The sequence below is a fragment of the Trichosurus vulpecula genome, chromosome 1, assembly GCF_011100635.1.
Source record: "Trichosurus vulpecula isolate mTriVul1 chromosome 1, mTriVul1.pri, whole genome shotgun sequence".
NCBI classification, from domain to species: Eukaryota; Metazoa; Chordata; class Mammalia; order Diprotodontia; family Phalangeridae; genus Trichosurus; species Trichosurus vulpecula.
Window position 1 is genome coordinate 128,474,846 of NC_050573.1, and position 22,840 is coordinate 128,497,685.

At 37.8% G+C, this 22,840-nt stretch overlaps 1 protein-coding gene across 3 annotated transcripts in view; it reads left to right on the forward strand.

Moving 5' to 3' along the window:
• The first annotated feature begins 3,911 nt into the window (after positions 1–3,911).
• CSMD3 (CUB and Sushi multiple domains 3) overlaps positions 3,912–22,840 on the forward strand; it is a 1,625,828-nt gene continuing 1,606,899 nt past the window's right edge. For all 3 annotated transcript variants that reach the window (XM_036758935.1, XM_036758944.1, XM_036758952.1), the window contains exon 1: positions 3,912–4,089. In XM_036758935.1, the coding sequence (XP_036614830.1) occupies positions 3,912–4,089 (178 nt within the window). The remainder of the gene's footprint in view (positions 4,090–22,840) is intronic.

Here is a 22,840-nt window from a genome sequence, read left to right on the forward strand (position 1 = left end):
ATAGGCTGGAGTGTGCCAGAAAGTAAAGAAGAAAGAGAGAGAATGGTGGGGGTGGGAAGAGAGAGAGAAACAGAGAGAGAGAGAGAGAGAGAGAGAGAGAGAGAGAGAGACAGACAGACAGACACACAGACACATAGACACACAGACAGACAGAGACAGAGACACAGAGACAAATAGAGAGACAGAGAGAAAAAGATAGAGAGGTGGAAGGAAAAAGAGAGAGAGAGACAGAAGGGGAAGGCAGAAAGGAAGGCAGGCAGGCAGGAAGGAAGGAAGGAAGGAAGGAAGGAAGGAAGGAAGGAAGAATGAATTTTGCTGAGGTTTTCTTTGTGTCTTTCTGTGTCTGTAATTTGCACTCATAATTCGGAAAACTTTTTCTATAATATCATGAGAAGGCCTAAAATCATAATTTGCATTATTTGGATACTCCTACAATCAATAATATTGGAAGTAGGTAATGGGGAATACTAGTAAATATTTGTATCATTACCTACTTCCAAGTGTAGTTCCCCCATCCAATTCTAGACATCAATATGTCTCCTTTGGGAGATAGTGTTCACCTAGAAATCCTTTTTTTCCTAGTTGATGATAACGTATTTCTAGAATGACTTCTGAGATCTTCCCTGCAGAGTAGAATCTTTAGCATGACAGACAGAGTGTGAGCCAGCAGTTAGCGCATAGGACGAAATGTCACCACTCCTGGGGTTTTCTTCCCAGCCCTGTTGGTGACCTTGTATGTGACACCACATCTCACCATGCCTTAATTTTCCCATCTGTAAAACATGAAGAAAACATTGTTAACTGTTCTGACAGCAGGGCTGTTAGGGAGAGGGAGGAATTGTTTGTGAAGTGTTTATCACTCTAGAAATTATTTGGAAAGTCTAATGATTTCTGGCAGATCTTAAATAATGGCATTTTCAGTGAAGATATGGGCAGAAAGCATTTAAAGAAAGCAGATAGACAAAGTACTAGACAGAGTGCTGTATCTGGAGTCAGGAAGATTGCTCTTCCTGAGTTCAAATCTGGCCTCAGACACTCACTAGCTATGTGACCCTGGGCAAATCACTTAACCATATTTGGCTCAGTTTCTTCATCTGTAAAATGACATGGAAAAGAGAAGGGCAACCTACTCCAGTATCTTTTCCAAGAAAACCCCAAATGGATTCACCAAGAGTCAGACACGACTGAAAAACAACTCAACAAGAACAAACGGAGTCTCACTTATAAAATATAAATAAAGAGGTTCTTAACTGTTTTTGTATACCTTTAGCAATCTGTTGGAATCTATGAAGCATTTCTCAGGGCAAAAATAATGCGTTTAGCCTACTTTCATAATTGAAGGAAATGCCACATTTCAGTTTGAAGTTAACAAAAATAAAGATGTATTTCTTTTTCCTTCAAGTCAGACCTCTTGAAATTTATCCATAGACACCTCAAGATCCCTGGACTGCAGGTAAATACGACAGGCTAGGGGAGGAGTTTTGCCCTCATTTAGAATATCTCTAATTTTTGGTACATGGTAATGTGCTCTTTTACATTTTTTCTTACAAATAGGTATATAAATATAAAGTTTTAAAATGTGCAATTTAAAAAGTAAGAGAAATAAATTCGGGAGCTCATTTTCTTTTTTTTAAGTTCTTCAGTAAGATGACTGACCTCTCCATCACATGGTAAAAGCAATTCTGTGGAACTTTTTCATTAGGTTGAAAGACCTGTTTGAATCTAACTTTTCTTTGACCTCGAGAGCAGCAACTCACGTTGACGTCAGCTGAAATCAATTCCTGACTCTCTGCCGAGGTGCCTCAGCACCTAATGACGTTTTCAGTGTTGATCCTCCCTGTTCGCATTCTGTCCCAACCTTGTGGCCCTGGGAAATCTGCATATGCAGACAGTAAACCAGGATATTGATGGCAAGAAGCAAACCTCACTCCCAATAATCCCTGAAGGTGCCTGGATGCTGGATGTGTTTAATGAGGTCATTTAGTAGTGTCCTGCTTCTGCTGCTGCTACAGCTGCCTGTGGTGGGGGAGGCAGGGAGGAGGGAAGAGCCATCTCTGCCCCAAACATGTATGGCTTTTGCACATACACTGCACAAACAGGCTTACGAACACATGCACATGCACGAAAATCTACACTCTCTTCATCCTCCAGAAATATTCTCTCTCTCTCACTCTCTCTCTCTCTCTCTCTCTCTCTCTCTCTCTCTCTCTCTCTCTCTCTCTCTCTCTCTCTCCCGCCTCTCCCCCCCGCCCCATACACCCGCCTTCTCTGCATCACACAATACAACATACTGAAAAGGCACAATACCTACCTAGTACCCGCAATATCGAAGCAAGCAAGCTCTCTCTACACACATACACAGCCCTCTTTGTAACATGCCTAGCTAGTTATAATATGCACAGCATCCCTTGCAGAACAGAAGTCCCTCCAGACTGTACTCTATTTCCCTCTTAGCAATCAACCTCATACAGAACCCAGGCACGGGAGCTGTTAGGAGTCGCAGAAAGTATAGGACAGGAACACAACATTTGAGGACAATGCCCCTGATCCACAAATTCCACAAGTACTCTCCTTCCTTTGCTATATGCCTTCTGTAAACCCCAAACACATGCTTCATCATTCGAATATCGGCAGAGGCGAATGCATTTACCTATTCCAGGCAAAGGGACTGCAGTTCTCTCCACCTCCCCCTAGCAAATGAGAATTCCCAAAAAGGTCTGTAGGCTCCCTAGCTTACTGGAAGGTACGGCCTCATTGTTGGGACTGTGGCTGTGGATTTCAGAAGCGTACTTAGGCACTGACATATTGGAGCAAAAATTCCACACCCAGGAACGGTGCTACCCCACAGCGTTAAGGGGGAAGGAAAAAAATGGGGTTCCTCTTAGAAATAGAGTGGAATCGATGGTCTCCCAGGATCCAGTAGATGGCGCAAGTGCTCTTCCCTTGCAGGGCGTTAACCCTTCGATCTAAGCATGAAGTGTAGATGCATAGATAGATGCATACATTTTTCGCTTTGAAAGAATTTCCCTCAATTTACATATTTGGGAGTACTTCAGAATTGATGAAAATGAGATGGCTCCCTCTTACTATTTCAAATTATTCTTTATTTTCAGCTTATGGGAGAAAAAATAATATGAAGGGGGCAAGTATTTGTGAAAATGACTTTTTCTCCTGCCCACCCTGGAATGAAATTGGGCCACACGTAAGAACACGGGTATATAGGTAAACGAACACCTATCTAACGTATACAAGGCTCTGTGCAAAGCCACTATTTTGTAATCTCTATTCCTAATCAGTTCACAGTATAATGAATGCAAGCAGTCTGCCTTAAATATACTGCCAGTGGAATAGTGGCACAGGCTTTATTAACGATGGGGGCACAGAAATACAGAAATAGATATAGATAACCCTATGCTCTTTGATGACAGTTTTTCAAAGAGCAAGCCTGTCCCTCTAATAAAGTATCCTTTTAATCTTTTCTAGCATTAGCTTCTAGATTTTATTTCAGGCTGCAATAGAAATCACACTAACATTATTTCTCCGTCTGCTTTTGCAGGCAGAATTGATCTTCTCTGGAAAAAAAAAAAAACAAGCCACTTAATATCAAATATTGTTTGGAGTTTATTAGAGAGCGTCACTGGTCTTCAAGATGCTCTCTGTTGGTTTCTGGCGGTTGCTATAACAAGTGAGAATTGTGCTAGATTTGGGTTGAGGGGAAAAATGCATAAGAAAAGACAAAATCCAGAGTAGCTGAGACTCTGTGCCCCCGTTGGAGAGATGGTTGAGTCCTCGTCAAGGTTGCTGTGGTATCCCAGAAACACCATTCACTCTGAGCTGTGACCGCGCACCAACAACAGCAACAACTCTACTGCGCCTGGCCAAGGAATAGGAATTAGGAGCTCACGAATAATATGAAAGGGATCTGCAAAGGGGGAATCCGTGCAAAGCAATCAAAATCGGGGGACTTTGGGAAAAGAGGATGTATTAAATGCTGCCGACTTGATTTCATTCTGGTGAAGAAAATGGGGATTAAAAGTGGATTTACCTTTTGGAACCTCGTCTTTTTATTGATGATTTCATGTGTGAAAGGTAGGTTTGATTTCAGGGTTCTCCTCTTTTCATCTGAGGTGTTCTGAGTTGTCTCCTGGAAATAGGTCTGCATATTACTTTGCCATTCGGACTGATGATGATGATGATGATAATGAAAATAACAATAAAAATAATAAAGAACGGGTTGATTCACGGTTCTATTCTCAGATAGGAAATGCATTTGCTTGCCAGGCTTGGCGTTCAATGCAGTGATTGAGCCCGAGCTCAATAAATATTCTTGCAGTATGCTCAAACGAATACGTGAGTTGGTTCGTATAGCCTCTAACTAGTGGATATTCAAGCAGAATCCCACTGCAAGACTTTTTTTAGGGAGGAATATTACCTTTATTTCTAGTCAAATTGATAAATATTGTAGCTTCGGTGGAATATTGATACTAAAGACACTACTGTAATTCCTTTAACCCATTCAGTGGGGAAAGTTAGGGGAGGTGCACTGTATGTACACTATATGTTCTAAAAGGCATTAGGGAGCTATGACTCACAACTCAGGAACAATTCTAGAGGGAGAGATAGGTAGGTAAGATAGATAGATAGATAGATAGATAGATAGATAGATAGATAGATAGATAAATGTATTTGCATGCATCTGTGCATTCTCTATATGCGTGTCCCTATGGATGAATGGAAGGGTGTAGAAGAGCTGCACTGGGACCTTGCAGAAGGGTTGGGCAAAGATAAATCTTTTAAAAGCATGAAATGTTATGGAGTGCAGAGACCGTCCCTTTGGTGGAGGAATAAAGTAGAAAGACCAAAAGATAGAAAACCAAAATAAATAAATAAATGAAAGACCTCCAGAGAGTCTCCTGTTCAGACAGGTAGAAGTGAATGTCACATGCACATCGGAGAGGTGGAAATGTAAAATGTCATGTAAAGCAGCAGGGATGCAGGGAACATTGGGGAGCATGTGAAAGGGATCTCCATGCAATAGGCAGGGGAGGAAATGAACCCGAAAGCCTCTTTCTACAACTTCACACGCACCCTGCTATTAATTGCAGTAAGAAATACTCTTGAGGTGTTTATGACTAATGGTGAATTTTGGATGGATTGCCTCCTCCTCCTTCTCCTCCTCCTCCTCCTCCACAGAGCAGCTCGAATAGACACTATCGATCTCTATTTTGGGGAGGGGGGCAGTTTTAAATCTTGGTTTTTGCATAGGTACCCAGAGGTTGTCAACACAAATTGCATGTTTCTTCCTTTTTAAAGGGGGTGACTCTCTGAACTGCAATCTGGCTCCGTCTTTATGAAACAGTTTATTGTACAGCTTGCAGCTGGTTGTCCTCACACAGAAAACAGTGCATTTGCATTCCGTGGAAATAATAATTCATGTTTCAAAGGAGTGGGAGGGCTACCTTGTGCTATTTTATCTTGACACTATATTCAATGGTAAGCAATACAGCTAAGGTTTTTTTTGTAAATATTCTTAATGCCATGGAGCTTTTGCTGTCTCTATGTGCAAGCAAAATGCTCTCTAATCCTTCGCTTACATTAAAGCATATTTTGGCAAGAGTCTTTCTTTCAGATCCAAGCCAATGCATAGAGAACAACCTGATCGCCTTAGAACTCTAGTTTTCTGCATAGAGCGTGTTTCTGGTTGCACCGGATCATGTTACGGTTGTCTGCTAGACGTAAAAGGAGCTTAGTATTAATGTTTAGTTTGCCTGCCACAAGGCTAGTTTAATAGATGGCACCGGAGCTCCTTAGGAGACGGGTGTTTTCTAAGTAGGAGTCGCGTGGAGGCAGCATCCTATAGAATTAAAGAACTAGGGTGTCCCTCCTTGGGAAAAGATGACCACGGGTTAACTGCAAGTTTTTGTGGTACCTGTTGAGTGAAAAACATTTTGGGGGCGGAAGAATGGGGAGGTGGGGCGGGGGAGTATCGGAGCGGGAAGCTCAGGCAAGCCTGACAGGATACCAAGCAGCGCTGACTGCAATTATAGTATTGTAACCCGCACTTACCGTATGTTCTGAATGAGAGGCGCCAGAAAAATTGAATGAAGTGTTAATTTGCTGCAAGTGACATGAACAATCTGACCTTCCTTGCCTCTAGACATTTTATGTTTTTTTTTTTTAATTAAAAAAAAAGAACATTCCATTCCATTCTTGAAGGGGCGTGGAGTATGGAGAGAAAGTACTCTCTTCTTTGGTCCCTTCTCAGAAAGGATGGTCTCATATTTTTTTATTGTGCTCTGTCTTCAGTGATAGAGATCTTTCAAGGCCACTTCCACTTTTATCAGTCTCAAAAACGGTCTCCTTGTACATTTTTTAAGGACACATCTATGTGCTTCAAATTCCTTCTCCTTAGTATCAAACTCCTAGACACTTTCTCTCAGGGCCCTGCTGATTTGGTCTGCTTTCTTTTTTTGAGCACTGTTCTCAAGGGTTTCCCTTGCTAGCCTTGAAACACAAAATCCCAGACTGAATTAAGCCCTGCTTTTCAAATTCATTCTCTCTCTCTCTCTCTCTCTCTCTCTCTCTCTCTCTCTCTCTCTCTCTCTCTCTGTCTGTCTCTCTCTCCCTCTCTCTCTCTCTCTCTCTCTCTCTCCCTCCTCCCTCCCCCCCCCCCCTTTCTGGCTAGACTATTTCTGTTTTGCTGTCAGGCCCTTAGTATATACTAAGGGCACTTCTTCTAGTCCCTGGATATTTTTGTGTACATTCCAGCTTCTAAGATCTAAAAACCCTAAGAGTTAGCTGAAAGAAAAGCATCTGACATTTGAGAAACAATCTTCCAGTAATTTCTTACCTACACAATTTCACACTCTCAAATGTATATTACACAGCCATTTCAGAGACTTATGCAAAACGCCATTGCCTGCAAGGTAGAATTGTGATCAATATCAGTCCTGCTGGGGAAAGATTAAAATGAGTAGACATTAAGATAAAGCATGGGTCTTATAGGAATGTCTGCAGAATATATATGGATATATACGTGTATTCTACATTTATGTACAAATACTTGTAGGATTTTAATCTGTTTATGTGTTTTACACATTTGTTCAATTGCCAAGCTGATCTGTCTCCTAGACCATTTAAGCACACCTAGGGGACAGAGGGAAGGGTGGAGGTCAAGGGAGGAGAGGAAAGAAATAGCTGGGAGTCAGCAAGCCCTTTGAGCCACTGCTGTCCAAGGAGGCTGCAGTCTATCTGCCTCATCTAGAAAAGAGCTGTGATTCTATCTTAGAGGTACCACTACCTACATTCGGTCTATATATACATGCACAAAGGGGGTGCTTTCCCACGCTCCTTCCCTTGGGATATGAACGAAAAGAAAGTGTAGCTGAGCTGAGAAAGACACAAACAATTCGAGTCTAGTAGGAGGTGAGAAGAAAAAAAATGTCTTCCTCCTTCTCCTTCTTAGCTCCACTTCCCCAGCCGAGTGGCTGATTAGCGCGCACGCCCCAGGCTTCCCTGAGTCCGAGGGTGTCTCGGTAGCTTAGACCATGCTGCCCGATGTATGTACATTGCTCTCTTGAACTGCAAGGCTATGGAATTCCTGTGAACCCAGGCCACCAGCAGCCAGGGGCCTGCCATAGCTACCCACCCTTCCCCTAACCCTCCAACCTCTCATTATCAAAGCAGGAAGAGGCTGGAGGGAAGGGGTGTCTGAGTCTCGGAACCTCTCAAAGCCACTGCAGTCATTAGCACATCTTTACAAATCACCGCCGTTATCTCTTCCCAGGGAGTTCCTCTCCTGGCTGGTGCTGTGGCCGCACGCTCTGAGACAGAGACCCAGGCCCGTATGTGCATGCACACAGGCGCACCACAGCTTCTAGCAAAACTGGTGGATAGAAAGATTACGGTTTTAGAGTACAATGTCCCGAGTTCGAATTCTTCTTCCGCCGCTCCCTACGCATGACCTTGTACAAGTTACCTAACACCTCTAGATTTCATTTTTCTCTTTTGTATAACAAGAGCTCGAATTAAATAGCCCCTGAGATCTCTTCCAGTTCTTGATGCGTGATCAATTAAACTGACTGGAGCATAGGGTTAGAGCTGGAAAGTGTTACAGAACCGATATAGTCGAACAGCCTGGCTTTACAGATGAGGAAACTGAAGGACTAGTCTGTCCTTAATCATATAGTAAGGAAATGTCAGAGATAGGATTTGAATCTACTATCCCTGACTCCAGGTATACACTCCTTTAAGCCCCATCATTGGGGGTTGGGGGGTGGGAGTGGGGCATAAAAATGTATATTCACAAAGAAGCATGCATGCATACACACATACAAAAATGCACACACAAGTGTATGTTTTAAAATCGATATCCTGATTTAAACACCACTATGGATCTGTCTAGTATTTGTATTTTGGTCGTTATATGTTGGAAGCCAGGATCCGGCCTCCTTGTTACCCCGGGCTTACAAAAAGATGTGTCTGCATTCCTAAGGCATGTTCATTTATTCCCGAAGCATCTCTCCCTGAACTTTTAATCGATTGACTCTAGGGTTAAACTGATGGAGGACACCGCCTCTGCTGATGTCTCTGTAGGGGAGCGGAGGTTAGGATGAATTGACACTGAGAAGGCTCTGAAAGAAGCGAGTGTCTGCGTGGGTGCGCCACCGAGGCGGAAGCGGTAGGGCGGGTAACAGTAGGTTAATGTTTCTCCGGAGTCCAGATGGTCACTGTTAATGCTGCCGCCGCTGCCACTATATCTAGTGAGGGCTTTTAGAAAGAGAAGGGACCACCCTCAGAACTCCCAGCATCTCCTTCATCCATACAACCTCTCTTTTCACGTACACAATTATTTCCACGAGATGCTCTAGAACTTTGGAAACATGTCTGAGAAGAGGGGGAGAGGAGAGGGAAGGCAGGGAAAACAGTGGAATGAGGGGACTCAGACCTTGGACCACCTCTTTCCAGCTCATTTTGGTGAAATGGGAAAATAGAATGCCCCCATTGAGTACTTTGAGGTCCTTCTGGGGGAAGGTAGGAAGAAAGTCAAACATCAGATTGTGTTCTAAAGCTCCTGGAGAGGCGCTCTCCAGGCAAGTAGCAGCTGCCGTCTGAAAGCGATGTCCTCGCTGGGATTGCAGCGAGTTACAGAATGATAATGAAGCACAGCCATTCAAATTTAATAATTATTATTATCAGCCTTTTCCTCATTATTATTATTATTATTATTATTGTTAGAGGTCATTTTTTTTTCCTATAAAAATAATGCTCCTTAGTGGGGGCGGGGAGGGCTTCTGTGGCTGACAGGTCTTGCCAAAGTACCTGATTACAAAAATAAGCTCATGAAACAGCTTACCTTTTGAAGTAGTGACTAGCATTCCCAGTGCTAGTACCTTGTGGTGATGGTGGTGGTGCTGGTGGAGATTTCTGTCTTTTTAATCTATCATTATGAGTGGACTTTTTTATAGAACTCCATTTTCCTGAATTTGTGAGTTCCCTGGTGGTAGCATCAGTGGACCTTTGAAAAAATACCGGAACAGAAATGTTGAGCAGTAATTTCAGTATCCTGTCCTTGTACTTTCAATAATAAGAACCGAAAGAACTCAATTATGAAGAAGATGGAAAGGACGAATGTTTTGGGGAGTCAATAAATTAAGATTGCCATGCATGTGGGTTATATGTATATGTATGTATCTCAAGCTCAATATACACACATATATACACAAAATATATCACATATGCACACATACACACATATGTCTGCCATGTGTCAATAAAGTTGTTGTTGTTGTTGTTGGGTTTTTTTTTGTTTTGTTTTACCAAACTGTGCCTGTGGGTGTGCAGTATGTTTGCATTTTCACAGTTGTGCTCATTAATCCAGAATTAAGCATTTTCCATCTTGTAAAAAGTGAGTGTAATTATGTTGGTAGAAGCATACATGTCTCAGAAGTGGCTTGCTTAGCCTGAATGTTCATTGGCCTCTCCAGAAGGGAACTCAGAAATAACTAATCTATGTTGTTTCCTTCCCCAAACCTTCACAGAGAAGGTAAGGACATTTGTCAATGCTCTTGGCAAGGCACATGTTCTTTTGAAAATCCTTTATATGAGTGACAAGGAAGTATCCGCACTCCTTACTTTTAAGCATGTGTATACAATAAGATGAAAATGTCTGACCTATCAATAAAATTAAGGCAGCAAACAATGGCATATAATTTCAATTATGTTATGTGTAATTTTATTTATTTTTTTATTTTATTTTTTCTCTGTATAGAATTATATTTGATGACCTGCGACCAGAATATTTAACTAATGACTTGTATTATATGGCTGTTATTCTCTACTTTTATCTAAAAGTTTATAAGGTAACCCACTAACAATAGCTAGTATAGTAATTCCCCATCTTTGTGGATTACATGATTAATGGATTAAAATGGGATAACATATTTTATGACACATGGAATTATGAAAACCTTCTTAAAATTTGAAGGAACATTTAAAATTGTGTTGCCCACCCAGAGTATGTGAGAAATAAAATAAATAGGACTCAGGAGGAATATTGATAAATAGTAGTGTCCAAGGAAAGAAGGTAAGGATGTTGAAGAGTTTCTTCTTTGTCTCATATAATAATCGCTTAAAGGAAACAGATTGTTTAATTTGGAGAAGAGGAGGCTTAGAAGGTAAAGGATAGCTGTCTTCAAATATATGAATGACTATCATATGGAAAGATGAATCTTATTTAATTTGCTTAGTCCCACAGGGCAGAACTAGGAAGAGTGAGAAGTTTTAGAAAGCAAATTTAGGCTTGATGCCAGGGCAAACTCATTAAGAGTTGGTGCTATCCATAATTTGAAAAGGCTGCCTTTGCTAGGTATAATCACCCCTCACCACACTCCCGTACGTCTTTAAGTAGAAACTGGTTGGCCACTTGTGGAGTGTGTTGTAGAAGGATTCCTGTTCAGATATAAGTTGGAATATGTGATCTTTGACTTTCTTTGCATTTCTGTCATTCTGTAAGTGAATTCACCAAAGTCAGAGAAATACTTTAAGTAGAAGTTCTGGGATCAAAACAGAATCATCCTAATTTTCAGCCCAGTGAGACATCTCTATCCCTCTAGAACCTAGTTCACTTACCTGTAGGTCCACAGTTCTTTCAACTATGTCATATCAACTTTACCAATAGATATTTTTAAAAAATACTAGTACAAAAATTTCAATTACAAAATTGGTATGGTGAATAATATTTATAGAATAATATTTATAACAAGTCTTATTTAAACTGCCCAACAATATATGTTTATTTCAAGTAAATGGAAAAGAATAGTTTCATTTACTTACTAAGACAAGAATGACAAAGAAAAGATTTTCAAAAGAAATTGTGAAATGTGTAATTCTCCTGAGACTGCTCTAAAAATAAATCACTGCTGATCTTCAATGAATGAGAATCTCTTCCTTTAATGCCTTATGTCTTCATATAAGCAAAATTACTATAATACTGAAATTTCCTGTAGGGCATTATAGGGATCATATGACAGTATTGTTTCAACAATCCTGCTAGCAGCTGTTGTGGCGGTGAAAGACCAACACAATACCAACAACAAGAATGCTACCAGCATGCTGCAAAAGCACAGGTTCTTTTGATTTGCTTTAGTAAGGAAAGCAACATTTAAGGGGTTGACAAGCTTACTGTAATTCAGCATACAAATATCATTCACTTAGTTCAGGGGAAAAAACCAGCACCCTGAAGTTCAGAGCAAAATAACCAACAAGGTACAAACACCAACAGACAGACCTTGTCTGATTCAAATCCCAACACATAGTTACCAGAGTTTAACAAAGTCCCAGCATCTGGGTTACAAGCTGGAGGGCCCTTAGCTACAGCTGCCTGGAGTCTCCACATCAGCACACCAGCACAAGTGAGAGCCCTAAACAAATTACAAACATCGACAGACAGACCAAATACAGATTCATAGTTAACCAACATCTAGGTTTAGCCCGGGAGCTCATAACTTGGGCTGACCCAGAGTCACTGGTGCCACCACTGCTGTGGGTAAGAGCTCCAAAGAAGAGAAAACCAAACCCTGGTTTTATATCTTTTTCAGGGTCAGGGGTGAGTCACACATGCGACTCACCCATGTGACCTAAAATCGTCACAAAGAGACCACTTAAACCCACATGGTCTAAGAGCCTCTGACGTCCCAAACCTATCACTCGAACTCATGTGTAAACTAGGCCCTCCCTTAGTTAGCCACACCTGGGGCCCCACCTTGATTACCAAGAAACACCCACATAGGTTTAGCACCTAATAGGGGTTTGGGCCTGGGGCTTAGCACCTAGTAAGACTCAAAGACACTTAATTAATCATTTTAAAACAGTAAGAAAGTCCCAACTCAATTGATATTACAAGTATTGAGATATTTCAGTTAAACACATTTTATGGTTTTGTGCTTCCTTTTCAATTACATGTTACTTTATTTCTATTCATATTTTATTCATACATATTTTCCAGGTTAAATTCTAAGAAGTTGCATGTCATCAGTTTTTTTCCTAGTTCAGTGTTTCTTTACTTGTAATAATGAGTCCACTGGCCAAATGTATAAATTTTATACACCTTTCCTCCATAAAATTTTTCCATGGGCTCCATAGTCTCATAATATTCTCATCATGCAGTATCATAAGAATGCAGTAGCACATTAAAGGAGAGATAATAGCTCAACAAAATACATTGCTTTAAGGTTAAATTCTGTTTTAATTAAACATTAATGCTTTTTAGAACCCCTGTAAGACACTTCAGTGGAGGTTTCAAAGTGAATATAGAAGAATTTATTTAATAGAAAGGAGTTGAAGTATTTTACAATGTAGTAAAAAAGCTTGCCAACGTACTAGAATATCTTATATGGCAGCTCAATGAGTCTAAAATGAGACAACTATTTAAAATCACAGGCTCTTTGGGGTCAGAGATAGCATGTTTTCCTTTATTGTATTCTTGTGGACAATGTAGTATTTCTTGAGAAAAACTATTTCAATACTATACAGTCAAAAAAGACAATACTCAATAGTTGAATTTTGCTTTTAAAATGATATCTCAATGCATGGAAACCTACAACTGCATATCAATTATGTAAAACCATATGTGTATTTACATGACAGGGCCTAGCCTTGGAGTCAAGAAGGCAATGGGCTCAGGTCCTTCTTATGACACATCCTAGCTGTGTGAAGATAGGCAAGTAAGTCACTTTATCTTTCATTGGTCCAGGCAAATCTCTAAAATGATCATTGAAGACTAGTTGCTAGTACTTCATTTATGGAAGGAATTTCCTGAGAGTTACCTACGCTTATGAGATCAAAGGACCAGACTATATAGATTTGCATAAGTATATGAAAATATATGCTTAAACATGTATATCTGTGTCTACATGTATGTCCACATATATTCAATAGATCAGTCATAAAATGGTAATTAATATATTTTAAATTATAGGTTATTTCATGTAAATAATTAAACTATTATCCATTAAAAAATCTTCATATGTGAAAGTCAGCACACCAAAGTTCAAGTTTTCCTCCACCACATACTATAACAGTTAATGGGGGAAGGAGGAAGCAGTGGAAGTCTGCTGTAGCATAGAAAGAAAGGAAGAGAGAAATAAAGAATGGTCATAGATTTTTTTAGAAATTTTAAATGCATAGAAGAGAATAGAATGAAAACCAAACAAGAAAGCGCCTTTAACTGTTATATTTGAATTTATTTTATACTTAATAAGGAAAGCCGACCATATGTAAAAGAGTTTCGAAGGTTCCTTTGCAATCAGTCTTTTCTTCTGTTCTACTTTACATATGTAAATGATCATTTTATTTGGTGTTTGCTAAGTTTTATAAAGTAAAATTACCAAAGTTAGAATCATAGAATTTTAAATTGGGTGGTACTCAGATATTTTCAACCCTGATTATTTTATTCAGTACACCACTCTACTCTCAGAATATTAAATAAGACACTGCTATAGGAGTTGTTCCATAGACCAGAATCTCAAAAGATGGACAAATACAGATGAGTTATAACCTGCATTATTGCAAGGAATATCCACATAGATCATAGATATAGAGATGGAAAGATGAGATTACAGAGCCCCAGCAGCATGAAGAATGTCATCTTCCTAAGAGATATAAATCACTCTGGCTCTCATTGATTGACCACCGATGGTGGTCAAAGTGAATGTAAATAGCAATTGCTTGTGTTTTGGTCAGAAACTCTGAGAGTCTTCTCCTATATTGAATCTTTTTTAAACTAGGTAAGAGGACATTCTTTGCCTCATTTCTTACCTAAACTTAATCACTGAATGGGCATTTCCTCAGTCAAACTAGGACCTGGGAAAGACCTTAGCTTAAAAAAGCCCAAGTCTCCCACTGCATCCGGGGCCATCTCTAGTTGTGCTGATTTATATATTGCCATTGGACCCAAATGGCTCTAGAGGATAAAGTGAGGCTGGCAAATTTGCAAGCCCTCTCTCACTTAAATCCAATTCATTTGCAAGTCATGGCATCACCTTCCTGACACCATGGTCCTCTTCTAGAATGAAGGACAAACAATAACAATATGTGTATTACCAGTGTTTAGCACAGATTCTAGCACATAGTAAATATTTAATAATTGCTTTTCAAATTCATTCATTTATACATATGTATATATGAAAGAAAGAATGAATTAATGCATGTACATATTTAGTATAGAACTATGATTACATTGATGAAATGAAATCATTGGGGGGGGGGAAGCCCCTCCCTTAACCAATTCAGATTTGCAGCTGTTCTGTAATTTATATTTTTAGAAATTTGCCTGGAGCACTGAAAATTTATGTGTCTTTCCTAGGCTCATGCAGCTGGTTTGGTAAGATTTGACCCCAAGCTTTCATTATTGGTCTGCTTTAACAATGATAATAATAAAGGCGTAGATTTAAATGCTTGAAAATAAGAGTTCGTTCTCATCTATTTTAATTATTTTATATTCATTAGGGTAGATATTATGCTTGTTCTGGAGCATAATTTAAATGATTTACACAGAGACAAAGTGAGTCACCTATTCAGGGTTCCACAGCTAGTTTAATGTGCTCAGAAGAATTAAGAAAGACTTCTCCACTGTTCTTTCATCTTAAATACTGAAAATATGCCAACCCTTAATAATTGCTTGTGGAGCTATTTGCTATTTTATTTTTATAATGAATGGCATGCTCAATGGTTACCCAATCACTGAAGCTAAGTGGAGGATCAAGTTGGTTGAACTGCATGATTTTGAAACTAGAAAAAGCTGGAGTTCCTCTATTCCACCTCTTTTTACTATTGAATAAAGAAACAGAAACCTTCATAAGTTAAATGACTCCTCCACGGTCTGGGGCATAAAGGACTATAACACTGCATATCAAGTCTCAACATTGTCCCCAACACTTGTCATATGCATTCCTGCCTTCATATCCTTGTTTATTGATTCTTTCCTTAATTTACTCAGATTTCAACACTTTCAATGTCCCTCCTCCTCCATGCTGGCTATTTTGATAGCTGTAGGTAAAATTGATTCCACAAAATCATACCTTTTTTCTTCCTAATATCCCATAATACTTAGAATCTGTGCAATAGGTTATGGCACATGCTTACATTCATTTTTAAAAACAATTGTGATCATTAGATTTTTAAAAATTTATCAAGATAGCTTAAAATATTTTAGTTCAAAATCTATTTTAAAGATGAAAAACTGAAGCCCAAAGGAGTTGACTTAACCGAAGTCACACACCTAGCCAATGACAGGCCCAAATCTTTTGACTTTTAGACATATACTCTACTTTTTAAGTCATTGAACTGCTTTGTAATTATTTCATATCTTATTATTTCATGTGTACAACTCCATAGAGGAAGAACTAAACCTGTCTTATAAAAAATACAGTTGGCACATTTACATATAATTTTAGTGCATTTATAAAGTACTTTATGTACAACATTGCATTTGTTCCAATTGGGAATAAGAACTTAGAAATGTCAATATATCAAAGAATTGTGCTTTGTGCATAGTAGAAACTTCTACCAACCCACCTATAACTAAGTAAGGTAAGTCTATAACAAGTTGCTTGAAGCTTAGTGCTAAACTTTGGCTGCAGTCATGGAGTTCATAATTTTCAGATGTGGGAACTGAATCCAAATCTAGCTAATTCAAATCCATCACTCTGTCTATTGTGGCAGATTGGTACAAGGTTGTCTTGTTTTGTTTTTAAACCAAAATTTTGCAGATAAGGAAATTGAGGCTCAAATAGGTTTGTAAGTTGGCCAAGGCAATATAGCATCTCAAATGGAACTCAAACACAATCCTACTTTCCACAACCCACAATAACTAGAAGTGTTTAAATATGTGGTGGGTGTTGCATTCACACTTGTTAAATTGAATAGAATGTATAAGAGTGATTTGGGGGGAAAATGCATGGGATAAAGGGACAAATACTAAGTTTTAAATAATGGTTTTGTTTTCTGTTTTTTGGCAGGGCAATTGGTGTTAAGTGACTTGCCCAAGGTCACACAGCTAGTACATGTATCAAGTGTCTGAGGCCAGATTTGAACTCAGGTCCTCCTGACTCACTGCACCACCTAACTGCCCCCAAATACCAAGTTTTAAAAGAGATAGAAATGTGTTAAAATAATTGAAAGGAAACTGCACCTCCTAATCTAAGGAGTTAAATGTAAAAATAAATCATTGGTTATATAAACACACATGGATATTTAAAAAGTTAAAAAAACAAATTATTCCACAATTTTATAAAAATAGTCATCACATCTCCATGAAAAAGGTGAGGAAATTCATTTTAATATCAAACTATTAATTACAGTTAGCTTTTTTGAGCTCCCTGTTAACAAAATCACTGCCAATGAAAAGCATCTTTCTCCCTCCCTCTCTCTCTCTCTTCTCTCTCTCTCTCTCTCTTCTCTCTGTCTTCTCTCTCTCTCTCTCTCTCTCTCTCTCTCTCTCTCTCTCTCTCTTCTCTCTCTCACACACACACACACACAAACACACACACATTTTATTTTTATTTTATTGAATACACATTATAGTGAATACAACCTGTGAATACATTTTTAAGAAACAATCTTTTTAATTCCATAGTGACTGTGCAAGAAAATTTTTCCATGCCCCAAATACAACTTCATGTAGTGTGTAATTGCTACAGTATAACACCTTATAGTTGAAATATTCCCTTTATAAAATATTTTCTTTGATGTTATTTAATCCATAGAACATAGATGAAGTCAAACATAATTTTCATTTTTCAGATAAGATTTCACCAAGACAACTTAAGTCAATGATAAAGATAAGGTTCCAAAATCATTTCCAAAATTGCGGATTCCAGAATTTTAACAAATATTTCAGAAAAAATCAACTATTCAGGGTCTATGATTGTACTGTTGTGGAAGTTTTCTCCATCCATGTAAATAACAAACCATCCATGTTTGACCATACTGCATGCTTCTGTTCCATGTCTTCCCATAAGTTTACCACAAATGTTCTAGCCAACAGACCAGGTGCATTCCTACCTCCCCGCCCCAGACACACTTCATGAGAAAACAAGGAGAATGCAGCTAGAAATCCATTGCTATCCCCCATTCTTAACATATTACCATCTTGCCTTCATTCATTACCATATATTTCCCTGATAATAAACTTTAATCCTCTTCTTTCTTTGATGTTTCCTATGTTTTGTATGCTGTAACCTGCTCACACCCACCATTTATCACTTCTTCTGTGTGAGACACATTTTTAATTCTTCAAAGACTTGCAAACATATAGCAGTACTAGAAGAATACTATTACTAAAAAGATAGTACTCTCTTTCTGTGAAAATTTAAGGGTCTTCAAAGGAACTCTGCAGTTCCCCAAAGACATTCCAAAGTGCCCGTTACCTCTTATTTAATTCTGGACCCAACTAATTGTCCATTTGTACTAGTGTTCAAAATATGTATGTGTTCACATAGTAGCAACAGCAAAAGCAAGCAAGTGGCTAAAGAATGCCTTTTTTAGATTAAGGCACACAAGTATACCCTCTACATGTAACATTTGTCCACCTTTATCCTTTCCAAACTCTTCATTGATTTCACTGAGAATCTAATATTTATTCCTTTACTTTGGAGGCCTTCATTGAGTTTTTAATAAAATTTTTCTATCTCATCTGAAGCAGAAGCATATAAGCTACAAATTAATTTTATGGTATTTTGTTTATGTTTGTATAAATAGAGACCAATAGTATTCCAGTATCACTAGACCAAATGTGTCATGAAATGATCTTTCTTGTTATCTTTGGGAGCATTGATAACACCAAATCTACCCACTCCTTTATTTAGCTCACTGAGAAGAACCTGTGAACTATCCTTCCATTTAGCCATAAATTTAATCTTTCTATTGATTTCATCAAAGCAAGCGTAAAAGATTGATACTACTTGATTCCTTCAGTGGGATGTCAACTCTTTGGCCATTGGACAGATGTCTGATGTTTAGTGTACCAACATCTAATTTAAATGTTATAGAGAGACAACAAAACCATAATGCTTATCGACTTCTCCCCCTTTGCTCCAGTCTACCACAGCCATTGCAGTAGCAGAAGGGGATCGCCCAGGATTGTGGATCATTTTGTATATTTCTTTTTCTGCTATGGTCAAACAATACTTCCCCAAGTTTTCAGCCTACTGGTGATTACCCCCTCTCTCTTTATATCTGCCAGTCTTTGGAAAGTAGAATCCATCCATTACCACAAATATACATAAAGTCTTTCCAGCTTGGTAGATCCTGCCAAAACTTGCTGGCATATTCTTCAGGCCATTTCCATAGCTTAAAGAGGCATCAGAACAACATTATGTGGAGGAAAAAAATTCTTCCAGGTTTGCCAATTTATTTTTGATGGATGACTTTGTTACATTTGTCTTTTTTCTATTTGTAGAAGTCTGGGTTTTTTTTTAAATAAATCTCCCCAAAAAAAACTTAGCATCAATTGCTCTCTGATTCTCTTTACATGGTCTTAAAAAAAGAAGATATTCATTCCCTTCTGCCACTTTCTACATAATTCTTTTGATTAGGGAGTTTTCAGTTGCCTTTTGTTACCACTTCACACGAACTTAGCATATCACTACTAGTCCTTTGTGTGTTTACTGATGGGAATTCTAATTATAGGAAGATTCCCTAAAGCCTGTGATGGGGGCATTTTTTTTTTATTTTAAAGGACACCCACTGGAGAAAAAAAATGTTTTGAATTATTCCATTTGTCTTATGATACTACTTTATCTTACATTTATTTACCTCTAAAATAGATTGAGTTACAAGACTTCAAACGGGTCAGCTGAGTCAATGATACAAAAAAGTGTATGTCCTCTGCAAGATAGATTTAATTAGACTTACTATTGATGTGATTAGCATAGTTGGGAAGATTAGAATAGCAATTTCTCCTGGATGGGTAATTAAATGGTGTCATATTATTTGACATTATCACTTTTAAGCAACAGGGAACTATGAGAAATGACATTTTTGGACCTAAATATTTCGAGGAATCTATGATTTCAACAGTGTGGGTATTCCCTCCCCTAATTCAAATCACAATCTACCCACACCTGATCATCCCATGTGACTCAACCATATTCATCCATGAATATGCCAATGTGGGTCCTCCAACCATGCTGGGGAGCTTCCTTTAGAGGTCTTCAAAACTACATTATCTACACACCAAATATCTTTGTTGTTTTTGTTGTTATTGTTTTCCTATCATACATGACGATACCTTTGACACATTCAGCCCTACTTGTCTGTGTGTTGTTGGAGCCTGTATCACTCCTGCCACATGAGTATTGCACAACTTGAGTTCTTTAGAAACAGTATCCCATGTCATCCAGTTATAATACAACATAGAAAAATATTGATATTAAAAATGGGTCTTATTTTCCAGGAGGAGTTTAGGGTCAAGTTTTCCTTTTCTTTAAAATGTCCCAAAATAGGTTTTCATAGAGGAACATGCTTCTGCAGAACATTACCAAGCCTTGTATATTTTTATCCTAGTGGAAAATTTGCTTTATTACACGCATCCCCTAGCATTCCTTTGTGGCTAATGATGTACATTTGTGACATAGGTAATTTATATTTAGAAATAAAGCATGTAGTCATTGAACAGAGTGATAAAATTGACAGCAAACACCTTGGCTTTATTAGCACTTCGCTTTAAATAACTAAACTAAGAAGTCCAGTCAATATTTGTAATAACATTTCAATGTTTGAAAGTAATTACTTTGCACTCATTGGATATGACTTTCTTTTTTTGACTAGAGAATGTCTAAATGAATTTTTTTTTGTATTGAGAAACCCTGAGAGTTTAAGATTTGATTGATGTCTAAATCAAAACAGCTGAACCGATTTAAATATTTTTGTGTAAACAAATTTGCATCCAGGCTGTTAATCTGTGTGCCAAATTCTAGCCTGATATTTTCTTTTTCTGAATTGATGGAGATGTTCAGTCTTGTGAATTGGAGTTCATAGAGCAGCCAGATAGAGCAGTGGAGTCAGGAAGACTCATCCTTGTGAGTTCAAATCTGCCTTCAGATACTTACTAGTTATGTGACTCAGGGAAAGTCACTTGACTCTGTTTACCTCAATTCTTCATCAGTAAAATGATCTGGAGAAGGAAATGGCCAACCACTACAGTATTTTGCCAAGAAAACCCCAAATGAGGTCAAGAACAGTCAGTGACAACTGTATAGCAACAAGCCATTTTATTTTGGATCTTATTTAGCTTTTATCATTAGCTACACTAGACAACTGAAGAGTTTATCACATATTTTCAAATGCATTTTAGTAGACGCCTCAAAAAATCAATTATATTACAGAACTAACAAATTCGAAATTACTATAGCGTCTATCAGGGAATGTTACTCTTCTGGGTCTTTGACTGTTAGCTTTAAGCTAAAGATATTGCTAGAGTATAATGCCTTGTAAATTTTCAGTGACTCCAGGGTAACAATTTAATTTCATAAGTGTATTTTATATAGTTTATTGAAAAACCAACATAGTTGAACATGTTTGAAAATAAAATGTTTGGTTTCTTCTTTATGAAAAACTCTAAGGTCTTTAATAGAATTAGGTGATGGAAGAAAATTATTCAATTATTTTGCCTTAGGTAAATTAGACATCAATTAGCCCACATTGATAATTTAAGTATTTTCTCTGATAATATATAATGTTATCTACTATTTACACACTTTAATATAATTATTTTTATATCAGTGGACCTGGACCTATTTTTAATATCAAGAAACCGAAGAATAAAGAGGTTCAAAACTTTTTCTTATAAGAATAGCCAGTGATTTTGTGAAACAGTCATCCATTTCGAAGTAACAGTTATGTGTATATAGTAACAACTTAACATGGTGGAAAGGAATTGTTTAGTGAATTATTCAGATGTGTTTCACATCATATAGACATACTCAAATTCAGTGAATATTATTTAGACCCCAGAACTTCTCATTTCAATATTTTGAAAGATATGATTTTTGTCAGTGTGGGCACTTAAGACTGGCAAACATGGCAGCTACTCCACATTCAGTAGGTATTTTTATATGTTGCTGTGCATCCTTCCTTCCAAAAAAAGTTACCAATTTTTCAAGCTGATGAGGCACTCTGAATTTAACTAGAATGCTTCCTCGTATGGTATTCCATCTTTGGGATTATATTAAAAGACATTCTGGCTTGATGTGACCCTTTAGAGCTATGATTCCATTTCCTTAACCTGCAATCAGGATCAGCCCACACCACAATGAGACAATGGAGCAGGAAATAAAGATGCAGAATAAGGCTAAAATCATCTTATAGTTTTATATCCTACATCCATTCAGCATTAAAATGATACAGGCTTCTATCTGATTCTTTCCAATATAAGTAACCATTTTTATGATCTGCTTTAATGTGATTTTTCCCTTGTAATTTTCAAATTAAAATGTTTATTGACTTCCATCTGTTCAGTCAACTGATATTAACCAGTTTATCTAGTATTAATGGAGATCCCACATGAATTTCTGCAATGGTCCTTGTGCAGTTATATAATAGTTTGTGATCAGCAAATTATGCTTTATATCCATCATTTTTAATGTTATTTTCTTTGTCTGTACTCTCTCACTCTCCAATGCCTTTCACAATCACATTCAAAGTTCTGCTCCTTAATTTTATGACAAACATGAAAATAAGCCCTGGCTTATTTAATCAAGGTTTATAAGAATACAAAAAAGGTTAAAAGACAAAATGAGTAATGCATACCTAGGTAACCTACTCTTTTGGTCCCTCATAGTTCTAATTTTCATAAAATTCTGTGACCCTATGGGAACACTATTTTTCTGATATATCAAATGCCAGTATTCCCTTAAATTAGTAAGAAGATATAGAAGGAGGTAAGAATATTCAAAGATAAGGAAAGGTTAGCACCAAGCTCATGCCAATTTTCTTAAATAAGAGCCTAGAAGGCCAATACTTTTTTTGCAAGAATGATTTTGAAGCATGTGCTTGTTTTGCCCTTTTCTTTTACATTTTCCTTCCTATGTCACTTTGTTTTTATCTATACACTTAAGCAAATACTACTATACATCTATATATGTATGTTGTATATAGTGTGATAGTATATACACACATATACACACACTATATGTATATAAATTTATCCCACTTCTGCTTGTATGCTTTTCCCCATGCTATCCATCAAAAGCCCACTTTAAAACCACTCCACTTTTCTTCAAGATTGATTATAATATGATTTTACCCAGGAAAATCAAATGCTATGGGAGTGGAAATTGTA